The sequence below is a fragment of the Bidens hawaiensis genome, unplaced genomic scaffold (assembly GCF_021521415.1).
Source record: "Bidens hawaiensis isolate Kalapana, Puna unplaced genomic scaffold, B.hawaiensis_p1.1 tig00020106_1, whole genome shotgun sequence".
NCBI classification, from domain to species: Eukaryota; Viridiplantae; Streptophyta; class Magnoliopsida; order Asterales; family Asteraceae; genus Bidens; species Bidens hawaiensis.
In genome coordinates, this window is record NW_027493056.1 from 189211 (window position 1) to 217106 (window position 27896).

General features: G+C 39.5%; 3 protein-coding genes across 3 annotated transcripts; 1 reads left to right on the plus strand and 2 right to left on the minus strand.

The window, feature by feature from the left end:
- Positions 1 to 413: 413 nt before the first annotated feature.
- On the minus strand, positions 414 to 794 carry LOC143559880 (uncharacterized). Its single transcript, XM_077048317.1, has one exon. It carries the CDS (start codon positions 792 to 794, stop codon positions 414 to 416), a length of 381 nt encoding a protein of 126 aa, XP_076904432.1.
- Positions 795 to 8491: 7697 nt separating this feature from the next.
- LOC143559866 (uncharacterized) lies at positions 8492 to 11394 on the plus strand. Its single transcript, XM_077048309.1, has 4 exons — positions 8492 to 9109; positions 10105 to 10365; positions 10436 to 10527; positions 10610 to 11394. Exons 1-4 carry the CDS (start codon positions 8510 to 8512, stop codon positions 11304 to 11306), a joined length of 1650 nt encoding a protein of 549 aa, XP_076904424.1. The 5' UTR covers positions 8492 to 8509; the 3' UTR covers positions 11307 to 11394.
- Positions 11395 to 11643: 249 nt separating this feature from the next.
- On the minus strand, positions 11644 to 25348 carry LOC143559881 (protein SOSEKI 1-like). The gene is made up of 6 exons (XM_077048318.1): positions 25127 to 25348; positions 23700 to 23870; positions 23429 to 23498; positions 13732 to 13850; positions 12130 to 12799; positions 11644 to 11812 (listed from the first exon to the last, which is right to left on the minus strand). The coding sequence occupies exons 2-6, from the start codon at positions 23836 to 23838 to the stop codon at positions 11644 to 11646; spliced, it is 1167 nt and encodes a 388-aa protein (XP_076904433.1). The 5' UTR covers positions 23839 to 23870; positions 25127 to 25348.
- Positions 25349 to 27896: the final 2548 nt, after the last annotated feature.

The window sequence follows — 27896 nt, forward strand, 5'->3', positions numbered from 1 at the left end:
CAGTGACGAGCTCACGGTGTCTGTTTTGCAGGTTATCAGAAGAACCATCTTCCAAGGGTCTAACCCCTCGTGGGAAACAGCTATCCAACCCCCAGGTTACCAGTAATCTGTCCGGGGTCCGGTTAGTGTTTCTTCAAATATAAAACCTGCTAAACTAAAACTGGGTTTGTAGTTTGAGGAAAATTGAGTGTTTGCAATTAATATAATGTGTCAATAGACGTGGTGTTTTTGTAGACGTTTGAAACTTCTAGCGTTGAAATGCTCTAAAGACAACATGAAACAAATCTAGATAACTTTTGTGCATAGAGAAGTCCCTCAAACATTATTTACCGTGTACATAGTATGCAAATTATGTTTATATAAAAAACAAACATACCAAGGCAAAAACCATCATATTGTGTCTTCATCCGTCATCACATGGTAAGCTGAAGAACACGTTTCTTTCTAGAACCACCTTTGATCTTGATCATATGACCCCACATCTTGGCACAACGGCTAACCATTTTCTTAAGACTCACCCCATCGTGTCCCTTTTCATGCTTGACCACCAATTGTCGTTGCTTGTCTTCCTCAGTAAAATGCCCTCCAAGAGAGTTTTTGCATTCTTCATCATCATCCTTCCCGCCAAACACATCTATCAACTTTATCTTTATCTTCTCTTCTTCATTCTCTTCATCACCTTGTTTATCTTCAACTCTCAAAGCACTTACTTTCTCTCCAAAACGTGGTCTTCGGGTTCTTCTTGACAATGTGATGTCATAATGTGGCTTGTTTGGATCGGATTCGCCTCCCATTTGTGCTACAAAACTATGCTCGATGCGAGCTTGCAAATTGTCATGAGAAAGAGTTATAACAAAGGGTTATAATTGAGGTTATGAACTGGGATGCTTAGTAATGAATTTAGCCTTTTTGGTGGTCAAACACATTGGGGTTGGTGGCCAATTTTGTCAAGTCTTTTTAAATGGTAAGATGTCTCATTTATAATAGTGAATGTTAATTACCTAACAAAGTTGATGGATCAACATGAAGTACGACCATATTGTTATACATATTGATAATACACAACTATAAGATTTAGGTTAAGGAACTAAAATACATCATTATCGAAAATAATGAAAAAACAGGTCGTAATCCTTTCGATCTAACAAATGTTGTATCCGTCTAATTACACAAGTCAATCATCACAATGATTTGTGAGAAAGTGAATCATTCATCCGGATATATGTCTCATAAGGATGATATAGCATTGCTTAAAAATTAAATAATTTAAATCGTTGGCATTATTTAATACTTGTAATTGGTTGTCAATTGCATAAATGGAAATATAACAGGTTACAAGTTTAATAAAATTCGAAAGTGTTTTGTCTAAATAAAGGAAATCCCAATAACCAAACATAACCAGTTTTGATGAGTTTAATTCTCTGGTTGATGACACTAACTAGATTCAGAAGGGTTGGTTAGACATTACGCAATAGTTAATGCCTAAGGGGTGACTTGCACATGCATCATAAGTCATTAAAACACAACAATATTCCCGGCACAAACTTTATAACAATACACCATAAGTAGACATATTATCGATTCATTCAAGCACGGCTAAACATTTTGCTTACAATGGGAGTGATTCCCATCTTTGACTATTATAAAGGAGAGAGCTATAAGCCAATAATTTTATGCTACAAAGTTAAGAGAAAAATATATTTTTCACTAAAATTCTTACGGTATAAAAAGCGTTATTTTAGTTATTAGTTATAATTGTTTTTGTTTCTTATATTTATTGCGTCTTTTGTTATCCATATCTTCTTTTCTGAAACATGTAAAATTAGATCCAAATAAAATGTGTTTGTTGATGATGTCGCCTTTTATTTTATTTTTGTGCGTTGTGGTATTGTTGACTCTTTTGGGAAAGCACCATCCACTTTGTTGAGGTCCATGTTGAGGTGTCACGGGCGGACGTTGGGCTTTCGAAGGCGTTGTGTATGTGTTCAAATCCAATGTATTTCTTTTTTATGACGAGTAAAGTCCACACATCCATTCCCGCAACGAGAGCCCATTTGTGAACACCCTATTTTGCGACATATCCATGTATTTGGATAATGCCGCCATGATTATACCCTTCTCGGATTGACCGCTATGCCGACTTGTCAGCAACTTGCAGTGGCCAATCGATGGTGGTGGTGGCGCTGGTTGTGAGGTGGTGATAGTGGTGGTGGTGGCGGCAATCAGGTGGTGGTTGTTAGGTTATGAAGGTGGTGGCAGTTGTCAAGTGGTGTTGCCAGATAATAAGGTTAAAAGATGAATAAAATGAATAAAAAGAAGCCGGATGGGAAAGAATACTTATGATGGAATGAGATTTCTTGTATAATTGATAATTTAATTCCATCAAGTAACTAAACATACTCTTTTTCATTATCTCACAATAACTCATTTCATTTCTGCATACCAAACACTGCATCAGTTTTGTAGTTACTAAAAGTAAACAAGCTACTTTAAAACCATGCTATGCGAACAACTTACACTTGAGGCCACTAATGGGTTGTAATTCAATTTTTGGCTAAAATTTGTTAATGTTGTGTTTTGTAAAAGATATACCCTTTACCATTACACGTGAAAATTTGAAGATTGTTTCAAACTATAGGAAATTATTGGATTATTCTACAAAAAATGTTCTAAAATGTGGTACCAAAACATGGTATAAGTGTATAACACATGATAAGATCTTTTATTCATCCTTTATTCATTGAGTCTTCATGGGAAGTGTTGATTGAAATTGATAGGTCGTACCTAATTTTGCTTTCACAAATGTATAGAAAGATTTAGGGGAATTCGTGTGGTTTTGTAATATATATTAGGTGTACATGTTATATGTTTCAATTTTTATTATGGTAAGCCACATGCTCATTTGCTCTGTGTGTTCATAATGTGTTATATGTTTTGAGTTATTATTAGTAAGCTACATGAGTACATGTTCCTTGGCTCCTTGAGTCTTTTTGTTCATCATGCGTTATATTTTATTCGATTGTTTGTTGGTTTTGAGTGAAGACTATCGTTGTAGAGTAACTCAGTAAAGACAATGGTGGTGTGAAGACACTGACAATGGACTTATAGATCAACGGTTTCCATTTTACATTATGTCAAGGATTTAAAGAAGGGAGAACAACGAGAGAGTGATGTTCAAACTACAAAGTCGGTTGGAATAAATTCACAAACCCGCTACATATGATGAGTATGGAATCCTATACTCTTGGATTTCATGGCAAATTTTAAGAGAAAATAACAAATATAGCCATTTTTACTAGTATGTTATACTTGTGTTCTAATGTAGAACAAACTTACAACTATAGCAATGATACACATGAATCTTTGGTTGGTTAGAAGCTTCTATCTTTGCTAATAGTACATTAAACAATGAAATAAATGTTACACGGATTCATTGCGATCACTGACTTTATACTCTAAAAAGGCTCGCTCTTTTACCCCATATGACATGATATTAAGCCAAATATCATCATAGAACTAAGTAGACAAATTTCATTATTGTTGTTTATTGTAAAGGAAATGCACGAGAAAAGAGTGTTACTTAGGAGATATAAGAATTAAACTCAAGATAAAATAAGTTTACCAATATCTTATTTTAGGCATACCAATGACTTATTTGTATCACCTAGAGAAGAAAACTTAGGGGGTGTTTGGCCTAGCTTTTTTAGCAAAGCTTATAACTTTTTAGCTTTTTTTATAAAATAAGTTTCATTTGGTGTTTGGTTTAGCTTTTTTAGCTTAAGCTTATAAGCTTATATAAGATAATTTGTAGAAGCTTATTTGAAGATGGTTATTTAGCTTATTTAAAGAAACTTATTTGTTTAAGGGGGTAAATTATTCATTTGTCTTCAAATGGTGATGAATTAATAATATTGAAGTAACTTATTACTATAACAAATTAAAAATGATGGATTTAACAACTTATTAAGATGTATAATCAACTTGTAGAATATAAGCTAATCCAAACACTTAAAAAGGGCTTATCAAATGATATAAAATAAGCTATAAGACTGGTCACTATGGTGAGGGGCTTCGAAGCCCCTCCCCAGTGCCACGTCAGCGCCACGTGTGCACTAGGGGTTCAAAGCCCCACCCCAAAGATGCCCTTCTATGGTGCGGGAGCTTCGAAGCCCCTTTAATTTTTTATATTTATTTTATAAAACTAAAAAACCAAACACCCAAACACCCAAACCCTATATATCAAACTCAACAACTCAACCTCATCCTCTGCCAAAACAAAGACCTCCGACCATCTCCATCTCAATTTCGTCAAGAAAAGGAAGCAAATCTGAGATGAAAAGGGTTTTATCTGGACCTCCGACCACCTCCGACCTCCGACCATCTCCGGTTTATTTTCTCCAACAAACCCGACAAGAAGAAAGAAGCCACCGGTGACGAGCCACATTTTCTCCATCCGCGCCGGCCGTTGGCTTGCTGGGCACCACCGCGCCCTTGGTTGGACTGCGCCCCACGGCGGTGTTCGGCGCTCAACGGTGCCCGCCACCTCAGCCATGGGTGCCCCATAGCGACCAGTCTAAACTTCAAAAAGATATAAGCATAAGCACAAAAATATAAGCTTGGTCAAACACCCCCTTAGTAACCGCTATGTAATTGTACCTTATGTCCTTGTGCTTATTAAGGAGTTGACCAACCATTTTTTCTTCTCTCTATATACAATAATTAAAATGAGTTGAAACACAGAAATTAAAAAAATAATAATAAAAAAATACTACTTTTGTTACTCATTGCTTCATCTCCATTCCTACCAGGCTACCACCCAATGGAACCCACCTTCATCAAACAATTAATTATTTAATTTATCAACCTTCTTATTCTATTCTTAAATATACTATATACATAACGGCTTATATGATTACTGTAGTAAAGGCTAATTTAATTGAAATTACAATAAAACTGAAATTACAATACAACGGGAAAATTACAGACTAACGGCAGATAGACAGGCAACAAGTTGCGCCGCTACCCCCTTCTGAATAGCAAACCCTACCCTACTAAACATAACGTTTCCTTTAGCATGGGCGGAGTTGCTGCTGACCACCTACTGAACCCGCTTAAGGAATTGAACCGCGTCAGGGCCGAGAGCGCCAAAGGTGTCAAAAGCAAACGGTACGAACACGTGCTGATTCTCAAGGCAAGCTTTCTCGTGCTTAGCTACTTTACCCGCCTCTGCCTTGTTTATCGCATGACCCACCACAAACCCATGGTCCCGTAACCCAACGAGGGGGGACACACCTGTCAAATCAACGCACGCGTGCTTCCCTTTTTCCCATCCAAAAACAAGAATGTCAGCGGGTCGTAGGGTTGATCTCTCATCTAAAGGGTCGGTTAAAAAGTTCACCGGGGCTTCCTTTTTTGCCGAGATCTACTAATTACACATTTATAAAAATGTTTGCTTAAAAAATAGAAATATTTAACTATTTATTGTATTTTTCTAAAAGATAGCTAAATGTACCTAGGGGTGTCCAAAATACCCAAACCTGATTAACCCGACCCGAACAAGCAAATTCGGGTCGGGTTAAATCGGGTCAAAAAGTATTAATCAGGTTATTCGGGCCAACCTGAATAACCCGAATTGTTAATAGGGTCGGGTTTCGGGTTCATTTTTGGGAAAAAAATTGGGTTTCGGGTTAACCCGAATAACCCGATTAGTGGTGATACTTAATTGTAAATACAATGATTAAAAGGTGAAATAAGCACTATAATGGCAATAATGTTGTGTTCATGAACCGTTCGACGGAAAATTCATTTATGTTGTGTTCATTTAAATAAACCAACAAACATGAACACATATTTCACTCGTTCATCTATGTTTGTAAATGTATGTTTATGATTGTTCATTTAAGATTGTTTACGTTCGTTCATGTTCGTTTACATATTAGTAAAAAATTATTAATAATTATTTGCATTTAGTAATTATATCACCCTAATATGTTTTATATTTGTTTTTTTGTGTTTATTTAAATGCGTTCATTTATGTTTGCTAATGTATGTTTGTGTTCGTTAATGTATGCACATATATGTTTATTCATGTTCATTTATCTTTGTTTAATTATGTTCATTTATGTTCGTGAATTCTTCGTTTAGATTTTAAATGAACGATTATGAACACAGATGTTTGTTCGATTAAGTGTTCGTGTTCGTGTTCGTGTTCGTTAAAAGTTAAATAAGAGAATACGGGCATGCCTTTGTTTATGTTCGTTCGGTTCATTTACAAGTTTATATGTGTAATTATAAGATAATTACTTGTAAAAGAAATTGAAAATTAAGTGGAATGAGAAATTTTGCAACCTACAAGTTACAAACAAATAATAAACAACTTAAAATTATAAAGTAACATGGTTAACCCGATTAACCCGAATAACCCGACCCGACAAACCCGAAACCCGAATAACCCAAACCCGACTAACCCGAAACTTAATAGGGTCGGGTTGCGAGTTAGATATTTTTTAAGGAAAACCCGAATAACCTGACCCGATAACCCGAAACCCGATCGGGTTGACTCGATTAACACCCCTAAATGTACCACTCTAAATATTCATCACATCTCCCGAAAATATACATTTTTTTATAAAAGAATAATATTGGTGTGACAAGTCAAAAGAAAAACGACTGCGACAAGCAAAAAGAGATAATGTATCGGTATGTTTGACTGATCATTAAGGTATGTTTGACTGATCATTAAGGTTGTGCTACACATATATGATATATCACATCTATTTTTTTCTTTTATCTTTTTTAATAGAGTTTTAACTGTTTATGAAATGAGATGTTGGATATCTATATTGATTATGATTTTAATAGAGTTTTAACTGTTTATGAAATGAGATGTTAGATATCTATATTGATTATGATGTTAGATGAGTTACCCAGGAATACCATTAAGGAAAAATCTATTATTATACGAAAAACTCTTTAAATCAGATTTTGAATACGAGATCTTAAAGTTCTCAAACTTTAACAATCACTCACATACAATTAAATCAAAAGACCAATTACACATCTATCCTCTATTTATCTTGGCGAACTCACCCTTTTAAGTTTTTAACTTACTGTATGAGTAATACATAAGAAGAGTGGGTCGTGTTAAATTGAGTTAAATATCATTTCCTATTATTTTAGTTAAATACTTGTTTTACTTTTTTATAGTTAAATAAATTTAATAAACTGAGTTGCAGTTTGAGGCTTATGAATATGATCTTCATGATTTCAAGCTTGAATCTAACTCACTAGGTGGATAGTCTGGCTTGGAGGAATTAGATTATATGGGATAATGGGGTTGGTTCTGTTAGAATTCAAGGTACTCTAAAAGCTATGATGTTGAGTTTGGTTTTGCTTCATAGAGTCCATTGGATTTTCTTTGGGAGAATTGAGTTGGCGGTTGAATTTTTGTTGGTAATACAATGGGATAGTGGCGAAGCTCGGACTGACTGAGCACCGGGAGGGGAGGCTCAAATTTTCGGCCGAAAAAGGCTGTACTTATATTATGTATAAAATTTTTTGATCGAAAATGGGTAAATTTACACTACTACGCACAAAAACAGGGGAGGCCGGGACCACCCCGGGCCTCAATGAAGCTTCGCCAATACAATGGGGTAGTTGTTTATGTTTTTTTATTGGTCCTTCTGGTGTGTATCTCATATTCTTACGGAGTGTAGGGTGTTCTGGCTGGAATGAAAATTTTAGTTGTTCAAAAAAAATAAGAAAGAAAAAAAAATAATGTTATTCTAGAATGTGTCAGGCCTGAATCCAACTAGTATTAATGGTTTACATTATGTCTAAGTAAAAACTACTAAGTGAAATATTGGTTTACCTTGTTAAAAAATGTATTATTTCCTACTATTTTATTCAGTCACTTGTTGCCTGGTACTAGTAAGTTTGGGTTATCTAATTGAGATCCAAGATCGATTTTCACTTGTGATTACGTCAATGAAGAGTTTGCACTCGGCTTTGTGTAAGGTTGTCGGTTCGAATCCCGAGCCCATCCGGGTTTTCGTCCCAGCGTGTGTTACGGTAGAAAATTCTGCTCTTGTAGTGGCACAACGACTGTTAAGTGTGGCAGCGCTATAGTTTCCCAATGGAAGACTTAATCAAACTCTGAATCCAACTTGAGCCCCGGTTAAAAATAATAATAATAATAATAATAATGTTTAGCCGGCCAGATGTGATATAGGATTTGATAGATACAGTTTGCAAAAAGGAGATCCCCTGGGTGTTAACCCTTGTCGGTATTAGCTTCACACAAACCCTGCACATGGCTATGGTACTTGAGCCCTGACCACTTTAAAGTTTAAACCCCATAACCTGCATCTTTCCGTCCTTGTAGCCGGCAAACACAAATCTCTAATCCATCAATCCAATGTCACTTTGAGATTCCCTCCATATATTTACACCACCCTCACACTCAACCTTGCCATGGTGGCATCACCATCACCATCATTCAACCACCCACATGGCTTCTCTCACTCCCGGCGTTCTCTCCAAACTCCTCCAAACCCTTAACAACCCCAACGCTAAGGTCGCCGGCCACCACCGTACACCTCTCCTCCAAGTCATCGCCATTGTACCACAGGACGACGTGTTTGATTTCGATAGACGGAACCGGGGGTTTTACTTGAGATTATCTGATTCCATTCATTCCGCTTACGTGTCTGTTCCCAAAGCTGACGTGGACTTGATTTTGAGTGATAAGATACAGCTGGGCCAGTTCGTGCATGTCACCCGGTTTGAACCCGGGTCGCCGGTGCCGGTTGTCAGAGGAATCAAACCGGTGCCGAAGCGGAGGGCGTGTGTCGGAGATCCCAAGGATTTGATTTCGAGTGATTTGTTGGTGGTCAGGGCGAAAGCTGCTGTGAAGGATACGAGGAGGCTGTCGTTGTCGAATGGGAAGGTTAAGGATGACGTGGAAACCAGGAGGTTGAGTTTGGATTTTCCGGCCAGGAAGGGGTGGGACCGGAGTCCAGCGGTGAAAAACCGGAGGTCTGTTTCAGAAACAAATACCGGGTCGGGTATAAAAGTCCGAGAGCCTTCGTCTCCACTCTGTTCTACTCCGGTATATTTTAATTTTATTATTATATTGCAGTCAAATTATTTATGTAGCAGTTGTACTCTATGCTTAGATACTTGTACATTTTGGTATTCCATAAATTAGCCATTAATGACCGATTCAATAACTTCATAGTATTGATACTTAATTGCTTAACAATTTTTGATATATATGTGGCTGGCGCCTTAAATTATGATGGCTGCTATACAAACACCACTGACATATGCTCAACACGTGTTTGGATGAGGGTTCAAACAAGCCGTTTCGAAAGTGTGAAAAGTGGTCAAATCATATGACCTGCATTAGGGATGAGCTCGGTACCGTACCGGTACCGGTACCAATAAAACCAATCCCGAAATTTGCAAATTCTTGGTACCGGTACCGAAATATTTGGTTTGGTACCGGTACCGAAGGTGAAATTTCGGAAAATACCGGTACCGGTACCGTACCGTATCGTACCGATCCCGAAACTCAAAACTTTGGTACCTATTCGGTACCGACAGTACCAAATCGGTACTGATATCGTACCGGTACCGAATTTGCTCATCACTAACCTGTATGATTTTTTTTGACTAACAAAGAAATGACTTGTGACCCCTGACATACTATTCAGACACACTAATGTGTCATATGAGTTGTATAGTAGGACGAAAAGTGGTCAAACGGGCCGTATGATAACATGGAAAAGGTAATACAAGTTGTATTTACGGCCCCGTATGATTTGTTTGGCAGAAAATGAGTAGGTGTCTACTGAGTACTTACTGACAAATCTACACGGGAAGTACGGCCTTTGTCACCCTATTATTCGGCACATATGATAGGATGGAAAGTCATACGGCCCATATGATATCATACAGTATGATAGGGTGAAAAAGTCATGCGGCCCGTATGATGTGACAATCAAGCTAGTGTACACTTTTGGAGGTGGTGTACCAGACTACCAGGCCCTAAATTACTTGACGTTATTACAGTCCTTATTTTAGATACCTCTTGATTTTCAGGTTCGTTCGGTTAGGAAGTCATCTTTAGTGAAAGATCTTGTTCAAAAACAGCCTAATATGAATCTTGCACCTCTCAAGAGCAAGAATGTGATAGTTTCTGAAAAATCAATCAACAAACCTTTAAAAAAGGACTTGAAAACCTCATTCGACAGCATTCATGTTCCAAACAACCTTACGAAAGTGCAAGTCAATGCAAGAACATGTCCTGATTCAAAAATCTCATGGGATTTTGTTTCGCCTACAATTCGTCAACTTGGAAAGGTATTTGATTTGTCAAATTATTCAAGATTTTATTCTTGTTTAATGATGTTTGTTACATGTTATCTTTCAGGAAGCTATTTGTCACAGGAATCTTGGTTTTTCGTCTGCAATACATGCTTTAAAAGAATCTTCAGCCATCGAGAGCATCCTTCAATGCATGAGGTACTACTTAAGGAAGGATTTTTATAAATTTAATTCGTTTAACTTTTATAACTTAATTCGGTTAAAATTTTAATTTATGCAGTCGGTTTGGTGAAATATGTGAACTTGCTGAGACCGCTAGAAACCCTCTTGTTGAACAATTCTTGAACTTCTATCACGACCTTCAAACGTCAACCACAGCAGTCAATGCGTTAATTGACTCAAAGTCAACTGATGTCAAAACCAAAAGTCAATCTAACAATAGTGCATTATGGGTGCAAGCTGCTTTAGAATCAAACCTAGGAAAATTTACTTTGTTTACAATGGAAGACACCAAAAAGATTCAAGACAGTGAGGCAAATTACCATATTGTCCTTGAAAACACTTCAGATAAAATCCAAACGGAAAACCGGTCACCAGGAAACAAGAAGATCCCGAGAACCCAAGAACCTGTTGCTTCAAGAGTGAGGCGTGTGGGTTCCAGTCCTGTAGCAAAAAATGAAAATCCCGAGAGGGTAAAATGGTCAAAAGGAAGTGGATTAAAGGAAACGGCTAAATTGACTGAAGAACTGCTTTTAGTGTCGCAAAAATGGTTTTTGAATTACTTTGAGAAATCTTTGAACAACGGGTTCTGGTTAACAAAAGGGGAAGATTCAGGTGCTGCGGTTGGTCTTTTGGGTCAACTTAAACGGGTCAACCGTTGGCTTGATGAATCAGTTCACGGGGATGAAAATGTGGAAAATTTAAGGAAACAAATTTATAGGTTTTTGCTTGATCATGTCCAGAAAGCAGGCAGGTAGTTTAGGTCAAGATACAGATTGCTGATTACTGACTAAAGATTTGAAGTTGCGGATGTGAGGGCAGATATGTCATTTCACATAATCAAGAAAGAAGTTATTGTTCTAACCAAAACTAATGAATGGTAGTTATTGTTTAACCAATAGAATGTAGCATTTGTTTTGTTTAGGGATCTTTATTTTGCAAGACTCAATATTTATGATTTAAAGTTGTGATCCTTTAAAGATTGGTTCAAGATTCATCACAAAGTCAAAATGTTGACTACAGTAGTTAATTTTTCTGTACACACATGCTTTCTTTGATTTTATACAAATGTAGTTTTTAGGCACAAACAAGTGTTCAATTATTTGTCAAGAAGAAAGTATCCATAGATTTTGAAGAAGGTGAATGCGATCTTCTTGTGTTTGATTCAAGTCTTGAATTGGTAGATTTGGCCTTTGACTTCATCCCTCTGCAGTATTTCATGTGGTTGTGAAGCTTCTCTGGATTGAACTGCCTTCCACATTGCCTGCATCAACCATGCCAAAACTTGGGTCGATTAGCGTTTGTACTGATCTATTATCACAAGGCCAAGAATACTACTAAAGCAATAAGAACAATAGTCAAACCTATAGTTTTTCAAGTTACATATAATTGTGGTTTATGTAGCAAATTAACACCAAATTCATATTCATCTGTATAAACTAACTAGAGCTTAAATGGGTTGATCGAGTTTTTAAAAAAATCTAATAAAATTCATGTTAATTTGAAAGTCAAAACACATATATTTGACTTTAAAAGTCAAAATGTAATATAGAAAGTTTAGAAATTAGGAATTGAACTTACGAGCAATTGGGGCCATTCACAGGCTTATAAGCAGCTCCGAAGGTTTTCAAGTTTATGGAATCCTCCTTCTTACTCTTCTTTGATCTATCGTTCGTGTCAAATCTTTTCTCAGAACCCCTCAACTTCTGTTCTTTACATATTTGCCCCATGTTATTTTCGTTACCACATTTTTCAGAAACCGAACTTACCGTAGAAGGTACGCTACAGTTTCTTTTATTGATCACCACCACCGCCTTCTCGTGGGTGTTAGCGGTCCCACAAGTGATCCAGTTAAGAAACATGCCCGACTTCTGACCTGATTTCTTGTATGAGTAATTCGGCGACTGAACAATATTGAGATAACTTATTTCACTTTTATCACCTCCTTTCTTACTCCTATTGTTATTGTTCTCATCATCATCCATATTATCATTCAATAACGTTTCGTGAAAGGAATTATTCTCGTTTACATCGACTTCTTTGTCTTTGTCCCCATCTTGATTCTTTGTTGTGTCTTCAGTTGTAACATTGGAGCCAAAAGAAGATTCCTCAATTTCTGTAGATGTATTTGTTGAGAAATCTAGGGAATATTCTTTTCTTATTGAAGGGTATTTTGGACCAGTTATATTGCCTTCAAATGGTGGTGATGTTTTCAACTCAAAGACTTCTTTCCCTTCGTATGAATCAATGTCTGTCAATCAATCAAATAATAATTTAGAGGTTTATTTCGTGGACAACAAGAATATGTTAAAAGAACAGACAAAACAATAAAAAAAAATAAGTTTCATATTGTTCTTTTATATTGTGCTGTTTAAATGATTAAATATTCACCTAAGCAAACTAAAAATATACATTAAAATGTGATGATCTAATATTCCATAAGTCATTACCATAGCATGTCTCCAAATTGTCAAGAGGTGATAGATCTTGTACTACATGACTGTTTGCTTCATTACCATAAGATTTGTTATCGGCAAGGTTGTAGCGGGTGTATGCCAAGTTGGCTGTTGGATTGGCATGAAATGTAGATGGGCCTCGGTTTGGGCAATCACTAGGAATATGACCAATACCACATTGTTTGCACGACCCATAAACGGTGTTATAAGAGGATGCCCAAGAAAAATGACTTCGTTTGTGATTGTTGTTGTTGCTGCTGCTATGATCGTGAGGCAAATGATAGCCAATGAAGGATTGTGGAGTAGTGTCGGGCATGGGTTGAAAGCCATGTTGAGATTTCATCTCTTGAAGAGCCTCAAGTTGTGGAGATTGAGTGTCGATAGACGTAGTTGATCCAGAAGGATGGCCTGGAATGCCAGTAAAGACTAAAATTGTGATTTGTCTTAATAATGTTGTAATTAAGGTTTACAATTAAGGGGTTATATAATATAATCCGTATATACATAATACTATCCGAAATAATTATTAGTTACAGTGTGATCTAATAATTGGTTTGTTCATGCCGCAAATTAGAGGACTTTGGTTAAAATACGTCGATAGAAGTTTGTTTTATTGTAATGATATGATAACTAGTTCAATATCGACTTATTGAGTATGATTTAATTAAATTGTACAATGAAAAATATAGTAAGAAACTAATAAAAGCAAGAAATTAAGAAGATGTACCATTGTTTAATGTTGTTGAGTAGACCTCTGACCCTTTGAGAACATATTCATTGTCACAAATCGGGGTAATGAGGTCGTCGTTTAATATGTCTTGCCAAACATATCTCTTTTTGTACCTTCTGTAATTTATTTATTGAAGAAAATAAATACTAACAATAAATTATTTAAATACTTGAAGCTTTATGATATTAAATACATTCAACAACCTAAAATGAACATTTATATATTTCTGACAGTTTTATAATCAATACCATAACTTTATATAGTCTTCAGTTACTAGGATATAGGCAATATAATCATTTAGTGTATATATATACCGAGAACACCAGATGCGTAAGAAACTAACTTTTAGAGGTGTCAATTGAGTCGTGTTGATGATTGGTGGGTTAAGTTTGACATTGACCTAAAACTTTTAAACTTAAATGTAAGAATCTGAAAACCGTGTCAAGCCCGAGCACAAAATGCATATTCACAAATTGATACAAATATAACCTGTTTAACTTTAATTTTTTTATTTTTAATCTCTTTTTTGGCTTTTAAATTTTGCTAAAGAAATATGTGTAGGAAACAAATTGTGTTTAAACATAACTAATGAACATTTAATTTAAAATTTGGCATGTATAAAAGATGCAACCCGAAACTATAAAACCTAGACTTATAATTTCGTGTTAGATTCGCGTTAACTAATAAATTCACACTCCTAAAATGTCTCCCCCGTATTTTGAGATATTCCTTTAATTTCTCATTCTTTCACCTCGTTAATCGTAACGGTCTCCCTTGTTACGATAAAAGGTAAAAATATGCTTATTTTTACCATGTATAGATAAAAACAAAAATAGACAAATGAAGAGGTAGGTCCCAACAGAGCCCAGTTAGACCCGCAAGACTCACCTTGAAGAGGGACGTCTGTGCAAAGACCAACTGGATCCGCAGGACCCACCATGCTCAGAGAGATGAAGACCTTACGCATAGTACGCCAGCTGTTCCCGCAGGAAAAGCCTCCCAGTGGTAAAGTACCCCGCCTGTTCCCGCAGCTGCGGATACAAGCCATGAGGGAAGGCTACCCGCACTAATAGTAAGGCTACACGCACAAGGCACTAACTCTTAATAATTCAGTAATGTCACCTGAAGAAGGAATGAGCAGGGCGGGAATACTCCCGCCCAAATGAGCCAGTCCGTACGCTTCTGGAAGATCTTTTGTACTATACCTGCCAAGGTATGGACAAAATAGACAAGATCTGACCAAAGCAGCCCATGAACCAATCACAGGGTGACAGCTCACCGACAACAGTACGAGGAGGAGCACGCTCTAGTACAAAATGTCACTATCAGCCGCTGCCTACCCACCAACTCCCATCGTGGCACGTACACAGCCTATGGTTGGTGAAAAAGGAATATTATACAGCTGGTCATGTCACTATCAGCCGCTGCCTACTCACCAACTCCCATCGTGGCATGTGCGTAGCCTGTAGTTGGTGGAAAAAGAATATTATACAGCTGGCCGTACCTGCTTGGAAACCTACATTCGACTATAAATACTCCAACACCTTGGAACGGTATCATTATCTTATATCATCATATATCATCTGATATTATCTTATCATCTCTAGCTATTTCTCTTAATATACACTTATATTCAGAGCAATCTAGTCTGATTCTCACGCCAGAGGGTGGTCACAAGGAGGAACCCCCCTTCTCAGTGACGAGCTCACGGTGTCTGTTTTGCAGGTTGAGAAGAATAACCATCTTTGCCGGACCTAACCCTCGTGGGAAACATCTACTTAACCCTAAGATTATCCTTAATCTGCCGGGGTCACTTAGTGTTTCTTCATTGGCGCCATCCGTGCATAAAAGCTAGAACTAATTCTTTTTCAGTTTTTTCAAAACCTCTGGAAAGATGGTTAAGGTTACTCCGATGCCAAGGCCAACGAGTGACCAAGAAACTCCGGTAACCACAACCCCAGCTACTGGGGGGAACACCGGCGAGTACACAATTTTTACGAACACTATCCCGGTTACCCAAGCTGGGGCAAGTGCAGTAAACAATCCTTCACTGGGATTCACCGATACCCATTTGGAGAGACAACAGACGAGGCTCCCCCGCCAAACACTTGATCAAGTTAAAGCGTGAGCGGAAGCACGTCAGAAGGAATTCCAAACTGAGTTGGATGAACGCTTACGTTCACTCCAACAGGCTGACGAATTCGGAAGCACTCGACAACAGCTCAACATGAGCAATGAGTGCGAGTACTTGGACGATGATTGGGAGGAGTCCGACATTGACGCAAACCCTCGTCATAGGGCGAAAGGGAAGCGCAAGGAAACAGACCTCCAACCGAGAAGGAATTTTGGAGAAACCTTCAAACCAAGGAACGCGGGGGGAAACCCACGTGACTTCTCCAAAACCTTTAGACCAACTGTTGCAAATGCGAGAACGTCCAAATTTGCAAGGGACATTGCGGAAGCAATTGCCCCGAAAAGTGCCAAACAAATGTCCAACATAGGCACATATGATGATATATCTGACCCAGACGATCATTTGAACAGATTCATAGCGGGGGCAACCGTCAGCAATTGGACGGAACCCACGTGGTGTTACATGTTCCAAATGACGCTTGTTGGGGGCAGCCAGAGCGTGGTTTGACCGTCTACCGGTCCACCACATCTACGATTGGGCAGACTTGCAGCAGAAGTTCAGCCAACACTTCAGTCAACAAAGAAAGTATACCGAAGAGCAATGGACGATCCTCAACTGCATCCGAGAGGAAGATGAGTCTTTACTAGACTTCATCACGCGCTTCAATTCAAAGAAGCTAAGTCTGGGCACTATTAGCGAAGATCTTGTTCGCGCTGCTTTCATCCAGGGCGCGGAAGACCCAGAGCTCATCCGCACCTTGACGGGTAAAGATGGCATGCCATCCACGTGGGATGCCATCATGACAGCAGCTAAACGCTTCGCGGAAACGGAAAAGCAACTGGGTAGAGATCTTCCCCAGAGCACAAACCTCAACACTCAAAAAACAAGAGAAAACAACGTCCTTACCACCCGACAAAACAAAAAGAGGAAACTTGGTATTTGGCAGTCAAGGGTAAACTTTGACACCTCATCCGGCTCGCACCCTCGGTTAGGCGGAAGGGATAACATGCAGTCGTCGAACCGGAACTCCAGATGGACGCCACTCACAAAAAGCGTCACCGAGATATTTGCCACCGAAAGGCTCCCATGGCCAGAGGCTCCAATAATCCGACAGCGTCTAAACGCTGATCAAAGCAAATCCTGTGACTTCCACAGGACAAAAGGCCACACCACGGAGGAATGCGTATCCTTGAAGGACGTCGTCGAAGCATTTGTCAGAGATGGGAAACTCACACACCTCGTGGCGTAATGAACGCTAAGCAGGCTAATGCATGTAGAACCCCAGTGGAGGAAAACACGAATGAAACTGCAGCTTCAATGTTGGAGACTACATACTGCGTAAACAACGAGATTCCGAACCAGGCGCATATCGGCTCGAAAGGCTCGATGGCACCCCCATCCCAAGAACATGGAATGGAGCTCAATTACACAGGCTGCATGTAGATCAATTCCAAACTTGTAAAGAAAAGGCCTAGAGCCACTTCTAATGGAAATGATTCTCCTTATCACATTGACGCTGATAGTCTTACATTTACTTATGATCTGACCACACTGATATGCCGGTATTCACCGCATAAATAAGTGGGAAAGTAAGTCGTTGCGTGTGGAAGGCGGCAAAACCCGCATAAACACAAAAAACGGTAAAAATTTCTAAGGAAAGGATGAGGAAAACCTTCACGCAGGTCAGTTATGGGTGAAGTTTGGTCATCCCACTAAATGTAAGTGACGGTCCTACCCGCACAATCATGATAGAGGAAACTGAACATTAACCTATTGACAACCACGCATCAAAAGGTTAACTTATTCAAAACACTTAGAAAATTTCTAAAAAGATGAGGAAAACCTTCACGCAGGTCAGTTATAGGTGAAGTTTGGTCATCCTAAGTGAAAGTGACGGTCCTACCTGCACAATCATGATAGAGGAAACTGAACACTAACCTATTGACAACCACGCGTCGAAAGGTTAACTTATTCAAAACACTTGGAAAATTGCTAAGTTAAACTAAAGTATGCATGAGCAAATCATATATTGTTTATAAGGCAAAACAAGTGCCAAATTAAACTATAATATGCATGAGCAAGTCATATAACGTTTATAAAGCAAGTCATTAACTGAAAGTGACGGTCCCACCCGCACAAACATTTATATTTCATAAAAAATTCAAACATTACAAGAACGGCCAGGTATCTACCCGCCTACAGAAATGTAAATCTATCCTAACGGTGGGAAGGGATCTCAAGGTTCAAACTTCAGGACCACTCCCTCCAAACCCACTTGAACCGCACCATCAGTTGGCTGTGGCGGTTCAAGGAAAGCCTTGAGAATAGTTAGCCCATCATCAGCAGCAGCAATTTCGTTCACCTTCTCCACCACCGGATGCGGGAAGACAGCATACTGGTTCACTGCTTGGTCGTAAGCAGCTTCAGTGTCCACGTCATAAAGAGGGAAGTTGGAAGGCGGGATGCCCTTCTCAACAAACCCCAGACCAAGCAGGAAACCAGCCTTTTCCCCATCCTCATGGGAAGCGTTGAGGGCTGCTCTCATGGCATCGTCATAAGATGTGTTCGTGAAGATCCGATGCACAATCTACAAAAAAAAATATATATGTATCAAAAACTTTTCTAAGTATAAAGAAAAGCGTAAAGATATTATGAAGCTACGCATACCTGTGACAACGCTTCTCGTAGAAGCCATTCCTTGGTGATCAGAGCTTCCTGGAGGGCAGCTTGAGCTTGGTCACGGGCGCGTTCGGCTTCATTTTTGTTAAGGTTGGCAAACAACACTTCCTTAGCAGCAGCCTCTTCAACGCCCTTCAGCTTACGCTCAGTGCGGTCAAGCATACCCTTCTGGTCCAGGAGCTCTTGGAGTTTCTTGGCATCTTCTAAAGCCAAAGCATCATGAACCTGCTGAAGCCTCTCTAGTTTGGCTTTTAGCTCCTCATTCTCGGCGCGCAGAGGCTCAGCAATGGCTTCAGCTTTGGTGGCCCTTTCGGTCGCGTTCCGCGCAGTTTCCTTAGCCAACCTAAGCTGTTCGTTAACAGCTTGGGTAGCCTTGGAACGGGCCTCATGCCTGGCCTGGACCTCGACCTCAAGGTCCTTGAAGGCTTTCTCCTTCTCTGCAGTAATGGCGGCAAGCCTCTTATTCTCCTCCCGGATTGCTCGCGCCTGAGCCACTTCCAGGCTACGCGCCGTCTTTAACTTGTCGTTTTCACGACAACGCAACTCGACTCGCGGCTGCATCCGGGCAAGGAGGATTCGGAGCTCATTCGTTAGCCTACCCTCTTGGTAGCTAGACATGGCCTCCCCCAACGCAACGCTTGGGGCTGCGTGACGCGCCCACTCGACGCAGTCCACAGCCGTTCGAAGGGTTGTTCCCCGGCGGATGTTCCACCGTGGAACATACACCTCATTGGAATCCGAAACTGCAAAAACAAAAAACGGTTAGGAAAAAATGATATAAAAAAAAAGATAATAGGCCAAAATAACCCTACGCACTTGTAGGGTCGACAACAGGCCGGTAGCCGCCAAACCCATCACCCGAACCTAAGGGATATCCATCCAAGAGGTCAGGGAGATGGGAAGGAGACAGAGATTGGCTAGAAGCCCCAACCCTGAACATACCTGATGAACCGGCCGGGGACGAGGTAGTCGCCGGTGCCGGAGGCACGGTTGAAGCCGCCGCGGTAGAGACCATCGGAGGTGAACTCACTGGAGGTGTACTCACAACCGTGGCCGCCGCTGCGGAGGAGCCCGCAGAAAAAATCACCGCCGGCTCAGTGAAGGATGCAGTGAAGATGGCACTGATAGCCAGCGGAGATGACGTCACAATTGGAACAGTTGCCTCAACGGGATGAGCAACCGAACCAACACTGCAAACAGGCGCAGCTGCCTGGGTCATCGCCTCGGGTAGGTTAACCAAACCTACCGTCGTGGGTCCAGAATTGCTCCTTCCCGCACCACTTTGGAATGCGGTTGCATCCACGCCTGCATGAAGATAACAAAATATTAAAAACAATGGCGGAAAGAATTGCGGGTAAGATAAATAAAAAGTATGCTTACGGGTTTTCTTAATCTTGAAGGTTCTGACGGGCGGGGACGAACCCGATGGAATTGGCCTCTTCATGCCTGTCACCGTCGTAACCCTTGGCTGCTCGGAGGTGACAGCTGTCCCAACCCCCGTGACAATGGTCTCACCAGGGTTCCCCGCCGCCTCCTCACTTTCGGTCTCCGATTCGGACCGATTTCCCTGATCGGCGGTGGAGGCGACCTTCGCCTTGCCCTTCACGCCGTCAGCTTTCTTCTTCCTCACGAAGAAAGGCCCATCTGCGGATTCCACATCAGAAGATAATAAAATTAGGGAAACTCCAGCAGAGGTTTGAGCATGAAGAGGGCGAGGGTTAAAGAATCCCTTACCTGGCCGCGTGGCGCTCAAAATCTCGTGGCCCGGCGGGTAGATCTCCACGAACCTATCCGCCGTTTGCTCCAAAATGGGCAACTCGTTCTCGTCGAGATCACGAGTACCCAGTCGAGCAGGACCACCAGTCTCCCGCGGTTGTAGAAGCGATTGCAAGTTGTTTCCCTCTAAAAATAAAAGAGAAACAGTTAGAAGAAAAACCCTAAATCAGCAAAAAAGACGGAGCATACCGTAGGGAGTAGAATTCAAACCGTATTCGAGGATGATAGGTACTTGTGGCGTCCCAGAACCGGCATCCTTCCATACCCGGCTCATCCCAAGCATCACCATCCCAGACTCCGCAAAGCGGTAAACCGGAGTCTGGATCTGGGAGATCTTGGTAAACCATTCAGTCTCCTGTTAGTTGGAGGCGTGAAGGTTGGGGAGTGCTCTCCCGTTCTTGAACGCCATCGCTATGGGGACGACGCGAGCGGAGATATAGAAAAACTCCCGCTTCCAAGACCGAAGACTGCGCTCGGTAGCGCAGATCTTCAAACCCTTGATCCGAGTGACCAAGGTATACCAGCCCTGGATGCACCTCCAGGAATAGAAGGTCATCAGGTGGTCGACGCGGGGCTCAACGCCCAGAATGTGGCACACCCATTCAAAGTGGCGAACCTTTGCGATCGCCATCGGGTGCACCTCCGTCAAATGTACACCGTGTTTCTACAGAACACGGTATACGAACTTCGTTAATGGGAATCTGAGATTCCCATATATGAAGGATGAGGCATAAACCCCTATCTTACCCTTGGGGGCATCATACACCGTCTGGTGAGGCTCCAGAAACTCAGGCTCGTAAGGATCGAGCATGAACTTCTTGACGATATAGTTGTATATATCGACAGAGAGAGCACACTGGCACTCGTCAGCAGTACTATTGTCGTCCTTGTCAGACGCGGACATCGGGTTCTCAGGGTATACGTCGGACTCTTCGGCAGTAACCTCAGGATCATGAGTAGAAGACATTTTGGAGGTATGATAGAGAACGATTTCAGGAGAATGCTCGACGGAAAAGTTAGAGTATTCGCCAGAAATCGTTTAGAAGAAGAAGAGTGAAGTGAAGGTGTGAATTAAGATACACCCTCTCCCCCTTTATATACTCATCGCAATGAATGCGATGAATTTAATGCGGAGGAGAGAGAAAGCGCAGGCGCAATGAGACGATGACACGTGGAAAGCAAGCTGGCAACAGGACGCGTGCCGTAAAATTCGCGCCCACGCGCCTGAAAAAGCGTCTGGAATGACCATATACTATCACGTCGCCATAACTTCCTACACGTCCTGAAACTGTCAGAAGAAACCGTCGGACGACGCTAACGTCCCTTCAACAGTTTGGACTGTTCTTATCCTTTCACCAACTCTTCGAATTTCAAAAAGATTCAAAAAGATTCAAAGATTCAAAAATAAGAGGGAATATACCCCCTTACCTTGGAAAGCGAGAAACCATAAGACGAGTGCACCCACAATGTCAAGGCGAAACCCTTCACATACTTAGCACTTGCAGGGAATCGAAGCTAACAAGATACCTTGGTAACCAAGAAACCGTAAGACAAGTGCGGGTACAGTGTCAAGGCGAAACCCTTCACATACTTAGATCCTGCAGGGAATTGAAGCCAAGAATACCTTGGAAATCAAGAAACTATAAGACGAGTGCGGGTACAGTGTCAAGGCGAAACCCTTCACATACTTAGCACTTGCAGGGAATTAAAACCAAGAAGGATCTTCTGGGCCATGCTTGTGGAAAGGGAAATAACATCCCCGCATAGCGGGAACGTTGAGAACTAGATTGTTTGAAGCTCCAAGATGGAATTGGTTGTTTAACATAATTGATCACTATGTCTAAAACTACCAAAACCTCGTGGAGAATCTACACAAGTGAAACTCAACGCTCCTGACTTGCGAGGAGGTTACACACCTACCCGCATCATACCCAAAGATCAAGCAGAAAAGTCAGGAATTTCTGCACGTGACATTAGGAAAACCGCGGGAAGAATCCCCACGGAAAACCTTAAAACTAAAAACCCTTTTCAAAACCCCTTGCTTAAGTCCAAAAGTTCACATCACTTATTAACAATTCATGAGAACAATGGACTGGGGGGACTTGAAGAGGTAGGTCCTAGCAGAGCCCAGTTAGACCCGCAAGACTCACCTTGAAGAGGGACGTCTGCGCAAAGACCAACTGGATCCGCAGGACCCACCATGCTCAGAGAGATGAAGACCTTACGCATAGTACGCCAGCTGTTCCCGCAGGAAAAGCCTCCCAGTGGTAAAGTACCCCGCCTGTTCCCGCAGCTGCGGATACAAGCCATGAGGGAAGGCTACCCGCACTAATAGTAAGGCTACACGCACAAGGCACTAACTCTTAATAATTCAGTAATGTCACCTGAAGAAGGAATGAGCAGGGCGGGAATACTCCCGCCCAAATGAGCCAGTCCGTACGCTTCTGGAAGATCTTTTGTACTATACCTGCCAAGGTATGGACAAAATAGACAAGATCTGACCAAAGCAGCCCATGAACCAATCACAGGGTGACAGCTCACCGACAACAGTACGAGGAGGAGAACGCTCTAGTACAAAATGTCACTATCAGCCGCTGCCTACCCACCAACTCCCATCGTGGCACGTACACAGCCCATGGTTGGTGAAAAAGGAATATTATACAGTTGGCCATGTCACTATCAGCCGCTGCCTACTCACCAACTCCCATCGTGGCATGTGCGTAGCCTGTAGTTGGTGGAAAAGGAATATTGTACAGCTGGCCGTACCTGCTTGGAAACCTACCTTCGGCTATAAATACTCCAACACCTTGGAACGGTATCATTATCTTATATCATCATATATCATCTGATATTATCTTATCATCTCTAGCTATTTCTTTTAATATACACTTATATTCAGAGCAATCTAGTCTGATTCTCACGCCGGAGGGTGGTCACCAGGAGGAACCCCCCCTTCTCAGTGACGAGCTCACGGTGTCTGTTTTGCAGGCTGAGAAGAATAACCATCTTTGCCGGACCTAACCCTCGTGGGAAACATCTACTTAACCCTAAGATTATCCTTAATCTGCCGGGGTCACTTAGTATTTCTTCAACAAAGAATCAAACCTCTTGAATGACCAAGCGAAACTTTCTGGCATGTCTTTTCCTCTTAGCTCCACAAGCCACCTCTTAACATCTACAAACCAATAACTTTTTGATGATTCATATTTCCTAGGAAATGACTTATTTATTTTTGTTTTGTTTTCTTGGACAAACATAGTAAAGCATGACAGTCACATGATCTTGTTTAAGTCTAATTTGAGTTCTATATACATATGCAACATGTATATGCATTTCACTATTAGACTATTAGTTACTTTGTTAAGAAATTATTGACCTCTTAAGTGTACACCGTTACGGGAGTGATGATGGATGCGAATGAGATGAGGGTGTTCGACACGCCCGTTGCGGCACAAGTAATAAATAATATGAACTTTTCTCACTTCACCACCAACTTCGTTTCCAAACACCGCCATTAACGGTGGTGGCTTGTGCCTCCATTGATCTTCTGTGTGGAAGGAGAAACCAAGGCAATATATTAGCATAAAAAGATATGTCTATTAGCGTAGATGCTATACACATTTGAAAAGTAACAAATGGAAACCATTTGATCTAGATAAGATATGTATAATTTATACGTCGTTAGGGTTCATCAAAATGCAACTAGTCTTTCTTTCGATAAATTCTTGTATTCTAATCGAGCGAACATTAGTCTTTCTTGAGTCAAACCGAGTTAGGTTTTGAGAGATTGTGCTATTAAAATAACGTTACGTTTGAGAGATTCTGATTAATATTAACTCGTTATGTTTGTTTAAATGGTTAGCTATCACTTAATATTAATCTTGTTGTGCTATTAAAATAACGTTTTTATTTCCCCCAAATACTATTTTGATTATATAATTAGTTGATAATAACAAATAATATTTAAATTTGTATACCTAAAATGAATACAACTTTATGATCTTTAATGTCAAATTTTATATTTTTAAAAAAAGTTTTGAAAAGTTAATAGTTTCGTTTTTACTTTTATATGATATTGTCTTTATAAAACTTCTAATGATTTAATATACATTTAATATCTACTAGCTACAAAAAATGAATTATTTGAGACAAAAAATGAATTATAATAATAACCTAGCTACAAAAAATGAATTAATCGAGACAAAAGTTTTAAGGTTTTGTTATTGTAACATTGTTAAGCCGGTTGTTGATGGTTGGCCATAAAATTAAAGTAATACGAATGGTAAAAAAATATTAGTTATATAAATAATGATAGATGGTTGGGTTGACATTGATATGTTCTGGCCTATTTCTTAAATTGTGTATAAACTAAACACTACGAGTTTATTGTTGACATTGATATTAATAGTTTGAAGCAAATTCTAATAATACAAATAGTACGTATACTATTCTCAAAATAATAATAGTAATAATAATAATTTTCTTACAAAATTAACTAGTTACCATGCAGTCATGCACAGCATGATCGAGTTCCGTTAAAAATCATGTTAGAAAAAAAAAGAAAAAGTAAAAACTAGTTACATAAAAACAGAAGTTAATTACGTCATGAATTCTTGTTTTGTTTTAGGCATTCAAAAGGGTTTAGCCGGCCTGATTCGATCTACTGAATCCATAAAATTGAGAACTAAACTAAATTGAAACTTCTTCATATATATGATCTGATTTTATATTACAATTATTCATACTTTCAAACTAGTTATAACTCATATACATATCTTACAAGAATAAAGAAATTAATCATACCTTTTGAAGCTACGTTCTATTGCAAAACCGGGTTCTTCCATGAGCTTGAACGATCACAAGATTAATCTTCTATCTAGTTTTTCTGTTTGTAACTCGAAGTTAGTTCCGATCCAACGAAGCAACAATCATAAAAGAATTCAAAAACTAAAAAAAGAAGATATTACGAAGTGAGACAAAATCATATAATTCAAGTAGGGTTTTGCAAAAACATGCATATATATTAAAATCTCTTGAATTTAATTTATAAAACACAATTAGGCGATCATTTAGAATAACAATAAAGGAATCAAGGTCAAAGTTTTCTACATGATTTGGATAGACAATTCAGAAGTAGCCGCGTAACTTGTTGCTAGTTTGCCTTTTACTTTGATGTGAATAATGAAATAACTGATGACGGAATTCTCACCTGTTATTCCCAAGTTAATAAACAAATGATATTAAAGACAGAAACTTAACACAAAAGTTGTGTTTGGAAGAATTAAGGTTAATTATGTGTGCTTATATACACACATGACACACAAAAGAAGACAGACAAAAAGAGGTTGTTGTTAAGATGGTGGTGGTTGATAATTGGTTGATGGTGAAATCCACGCAGCATCTTCAAAAGTCTGCGTGCCGTTTCATGACCTCAGAATGATATATATGATGGTTTATAATCTACGTTTCATTAAAATAAACACATGTATGATGTATGTATGTATATATAAAATCAGGTATCAAGGTCTTTAATTATCCTAGCTAAAAACATGACAAGATAGATTCTATTCATAATGTTTGTAACTTTGGATTGTAAATATCTTTTTACGTGTTATGGAGCCATGACTCCTTACTGTGCAACATTTCTTCCATGGTTAGAGAGGAAGGGACACTCATGGGTATTACTCATTCACTGGCCAATCATACATGTTATTTCATTTCTACCCTCAAGTACCTACAAACAAGAAAATAACTGGAAACACCTACTCATAGGCACCCTAAAACTTTTTTTTTTGTAATATATGTAATATATTGATTATTAATGGGCATTATAATTTCTTCAAAGGTCATATAACCACACGGTAAACCTTTGCCACAAATTGTAATTTGGCAAACTACCCATATAGTTAGGGGTGAGTTTGCCATGTGGTAAACTACTCATAAACCTTACCTACACAGGTACCCCAACCCCTCTTAGTAGGAGTGGTTATCGCATAAACATGCACTCGACCTACAACACCTAGTCATGAGCCTCCATATTCCGTTGTATTAGTTCCCCTTTATTAGTGATTTCAGTGTAATTGAGATTAACTTGTTGATCAAATTAATTGTAATATGAATTTAAATAAGTCGGGTGCGAGGTGCACACTTATTTGATCTTATTATAATCCTAAGTCATGGGGATTCCAAGGGGCAACGCCCCTGGTAGCAGGGTCCAAGGGACGGCAGCCCCTGGCAGGGTCCAAGGGGCAGCGCCCCTGGCTGAGGTTGAGCTGCTTATAATAACTGCAAAGTATTATTTATAACGTATTTCGAACATATGTTGCTTTATTAAAAACGTATTAGATAATTAATTAATTTTCGTCACAAAGGTTAATAAAATAACAAGTGCGTATTTTCAGTTTATGATAACTGCAAAACAATTATCATTATCCATGTATCAAACCCTAATACAATGTTCTTTTGATCATACGAATTTTCTTCTAGTTTATCATAACATACACAAATCCATACTTGATTCTTGCTCTTAAATCTTAGTTTCATCCGATCAAATTATTTGTGAACCACAAATAATTTTGATCTGATAGTGTTTACACGACTCTCAAAATTCCAATGAATAATCGTTTGCAGAAATTTTCCAACACCCTTTGCCTCCAAATTTTCTTTTTATGTTTGTAATTTTCAAAACATTAAACAATGATCAGTAGTTTGTTGACACATACCTCTAGATCTAGGTGAGTAGCATGTGATCTTCTTGTGATGACACAATAACGGTCATGAATGGTATCGAAGCCAGAGAGACAACTCTTCTCCCGGCTTCCAACACTCCCCCACCCACAGTTGTGGGTTATGAATACTTATCATGGAGGGGTCGATGATAATATATTCTTTTATAGTGTAACTAGCTTTATCTTCTCATGTAATTTACCAAAACAAAAAGGAAGTTTGTTGGGTGACATTTACATTATACATGTGTCTAGTAAACAAGTATTCTAACATTTGTCCAAGAGGGGTAGCACACTATGTGACACTCCAAAACCCGGGTGCGTCACTTTTGTTGATTTACACATCACATATCTTAGAAGACTTTACACATCACATCTTAGGTTGTCTAACACGAACAATAATTTATTTATTTGCTTATATTTGATTTTTATGAACAAACAAACCTTAAAATGACAAAACAAGTGTTCTCGTGTTCAAAATATAGTTCTTACAAAGAAACTGACAAAACACACCTTGTGCTTTGATCATGAGAAAAAGATAAAGAAGACAACAATATAGGGTCGTGCTTGGCAAAACACGGCCCGTGCTACTCTCCCAAGTGAAAAAAAATCCATGGACCCCACATACTGACCATGACCGTGTCTCACAAGGCGCGACCGTGTCTTACAAAGGCACGACCTTTGCTTAAGCTCACAAGTCAACTTTTTCTTGGTAGTCCACAAAGGGTTAATCTTGTTATTAAGGGGGAAATCAAATTCACGTGATTATTACTTGTGATCGTTTTCAAACACATATATTTTGTTTTCTATGTTTAGGTTTCTTAATTTAAAAAAAAAATTATTGGGTT

Coding starts and splice junctions, on each gene's coding strand:
- LOC143559880 (XM_077048317.1), bottom strand. CDS start 794: ATGGGAGGCGAATCCGATCCAAACAAGCCACATTATGACATCACATTG.
- LOC143559866 (XM_077048309.1), top strand. CDS start 8,510: ATGGCTTCTCTCACTCCCGGCGTTCTCTCCAAACTCCTCCAAACCCTT. Junction 9,110..10,104: donor CTCCACTCTGTTCTACTCCG/GTATATTTTAAT, acceptor CTTGATTTTCAG/GTTCGTTCGGTTAGGAAGTC. Junction 10,366..10,435: donor CAATTCGTCAACTTGGAAAG/GTATTTGATTTG, acceptor GTTATCTTTCAG/GAAGCTATTTGTCACAGGAA.
- LOC143559881 (XM_077048318.1), bottom strand. CDS start 23,838: ATGGCGGTGTTTGGAAACGAAGTTGGTGGTGAAGTGAGAAAAGTTCAT. Junction 23,499..23,699: donor TAACGGTGTACACTTAAGAG/GTCAATAATTTC, acceptor ATTGGTTTGTAG/ATGTTAAGAGGTGGCTTGTG. Junction 12,800..13,731: donor CTCAACAACATTAAACAATG/GTACATCTTCTT, acceptor ATTGATTGACAG/ACATTGATTCATACGAAGGG.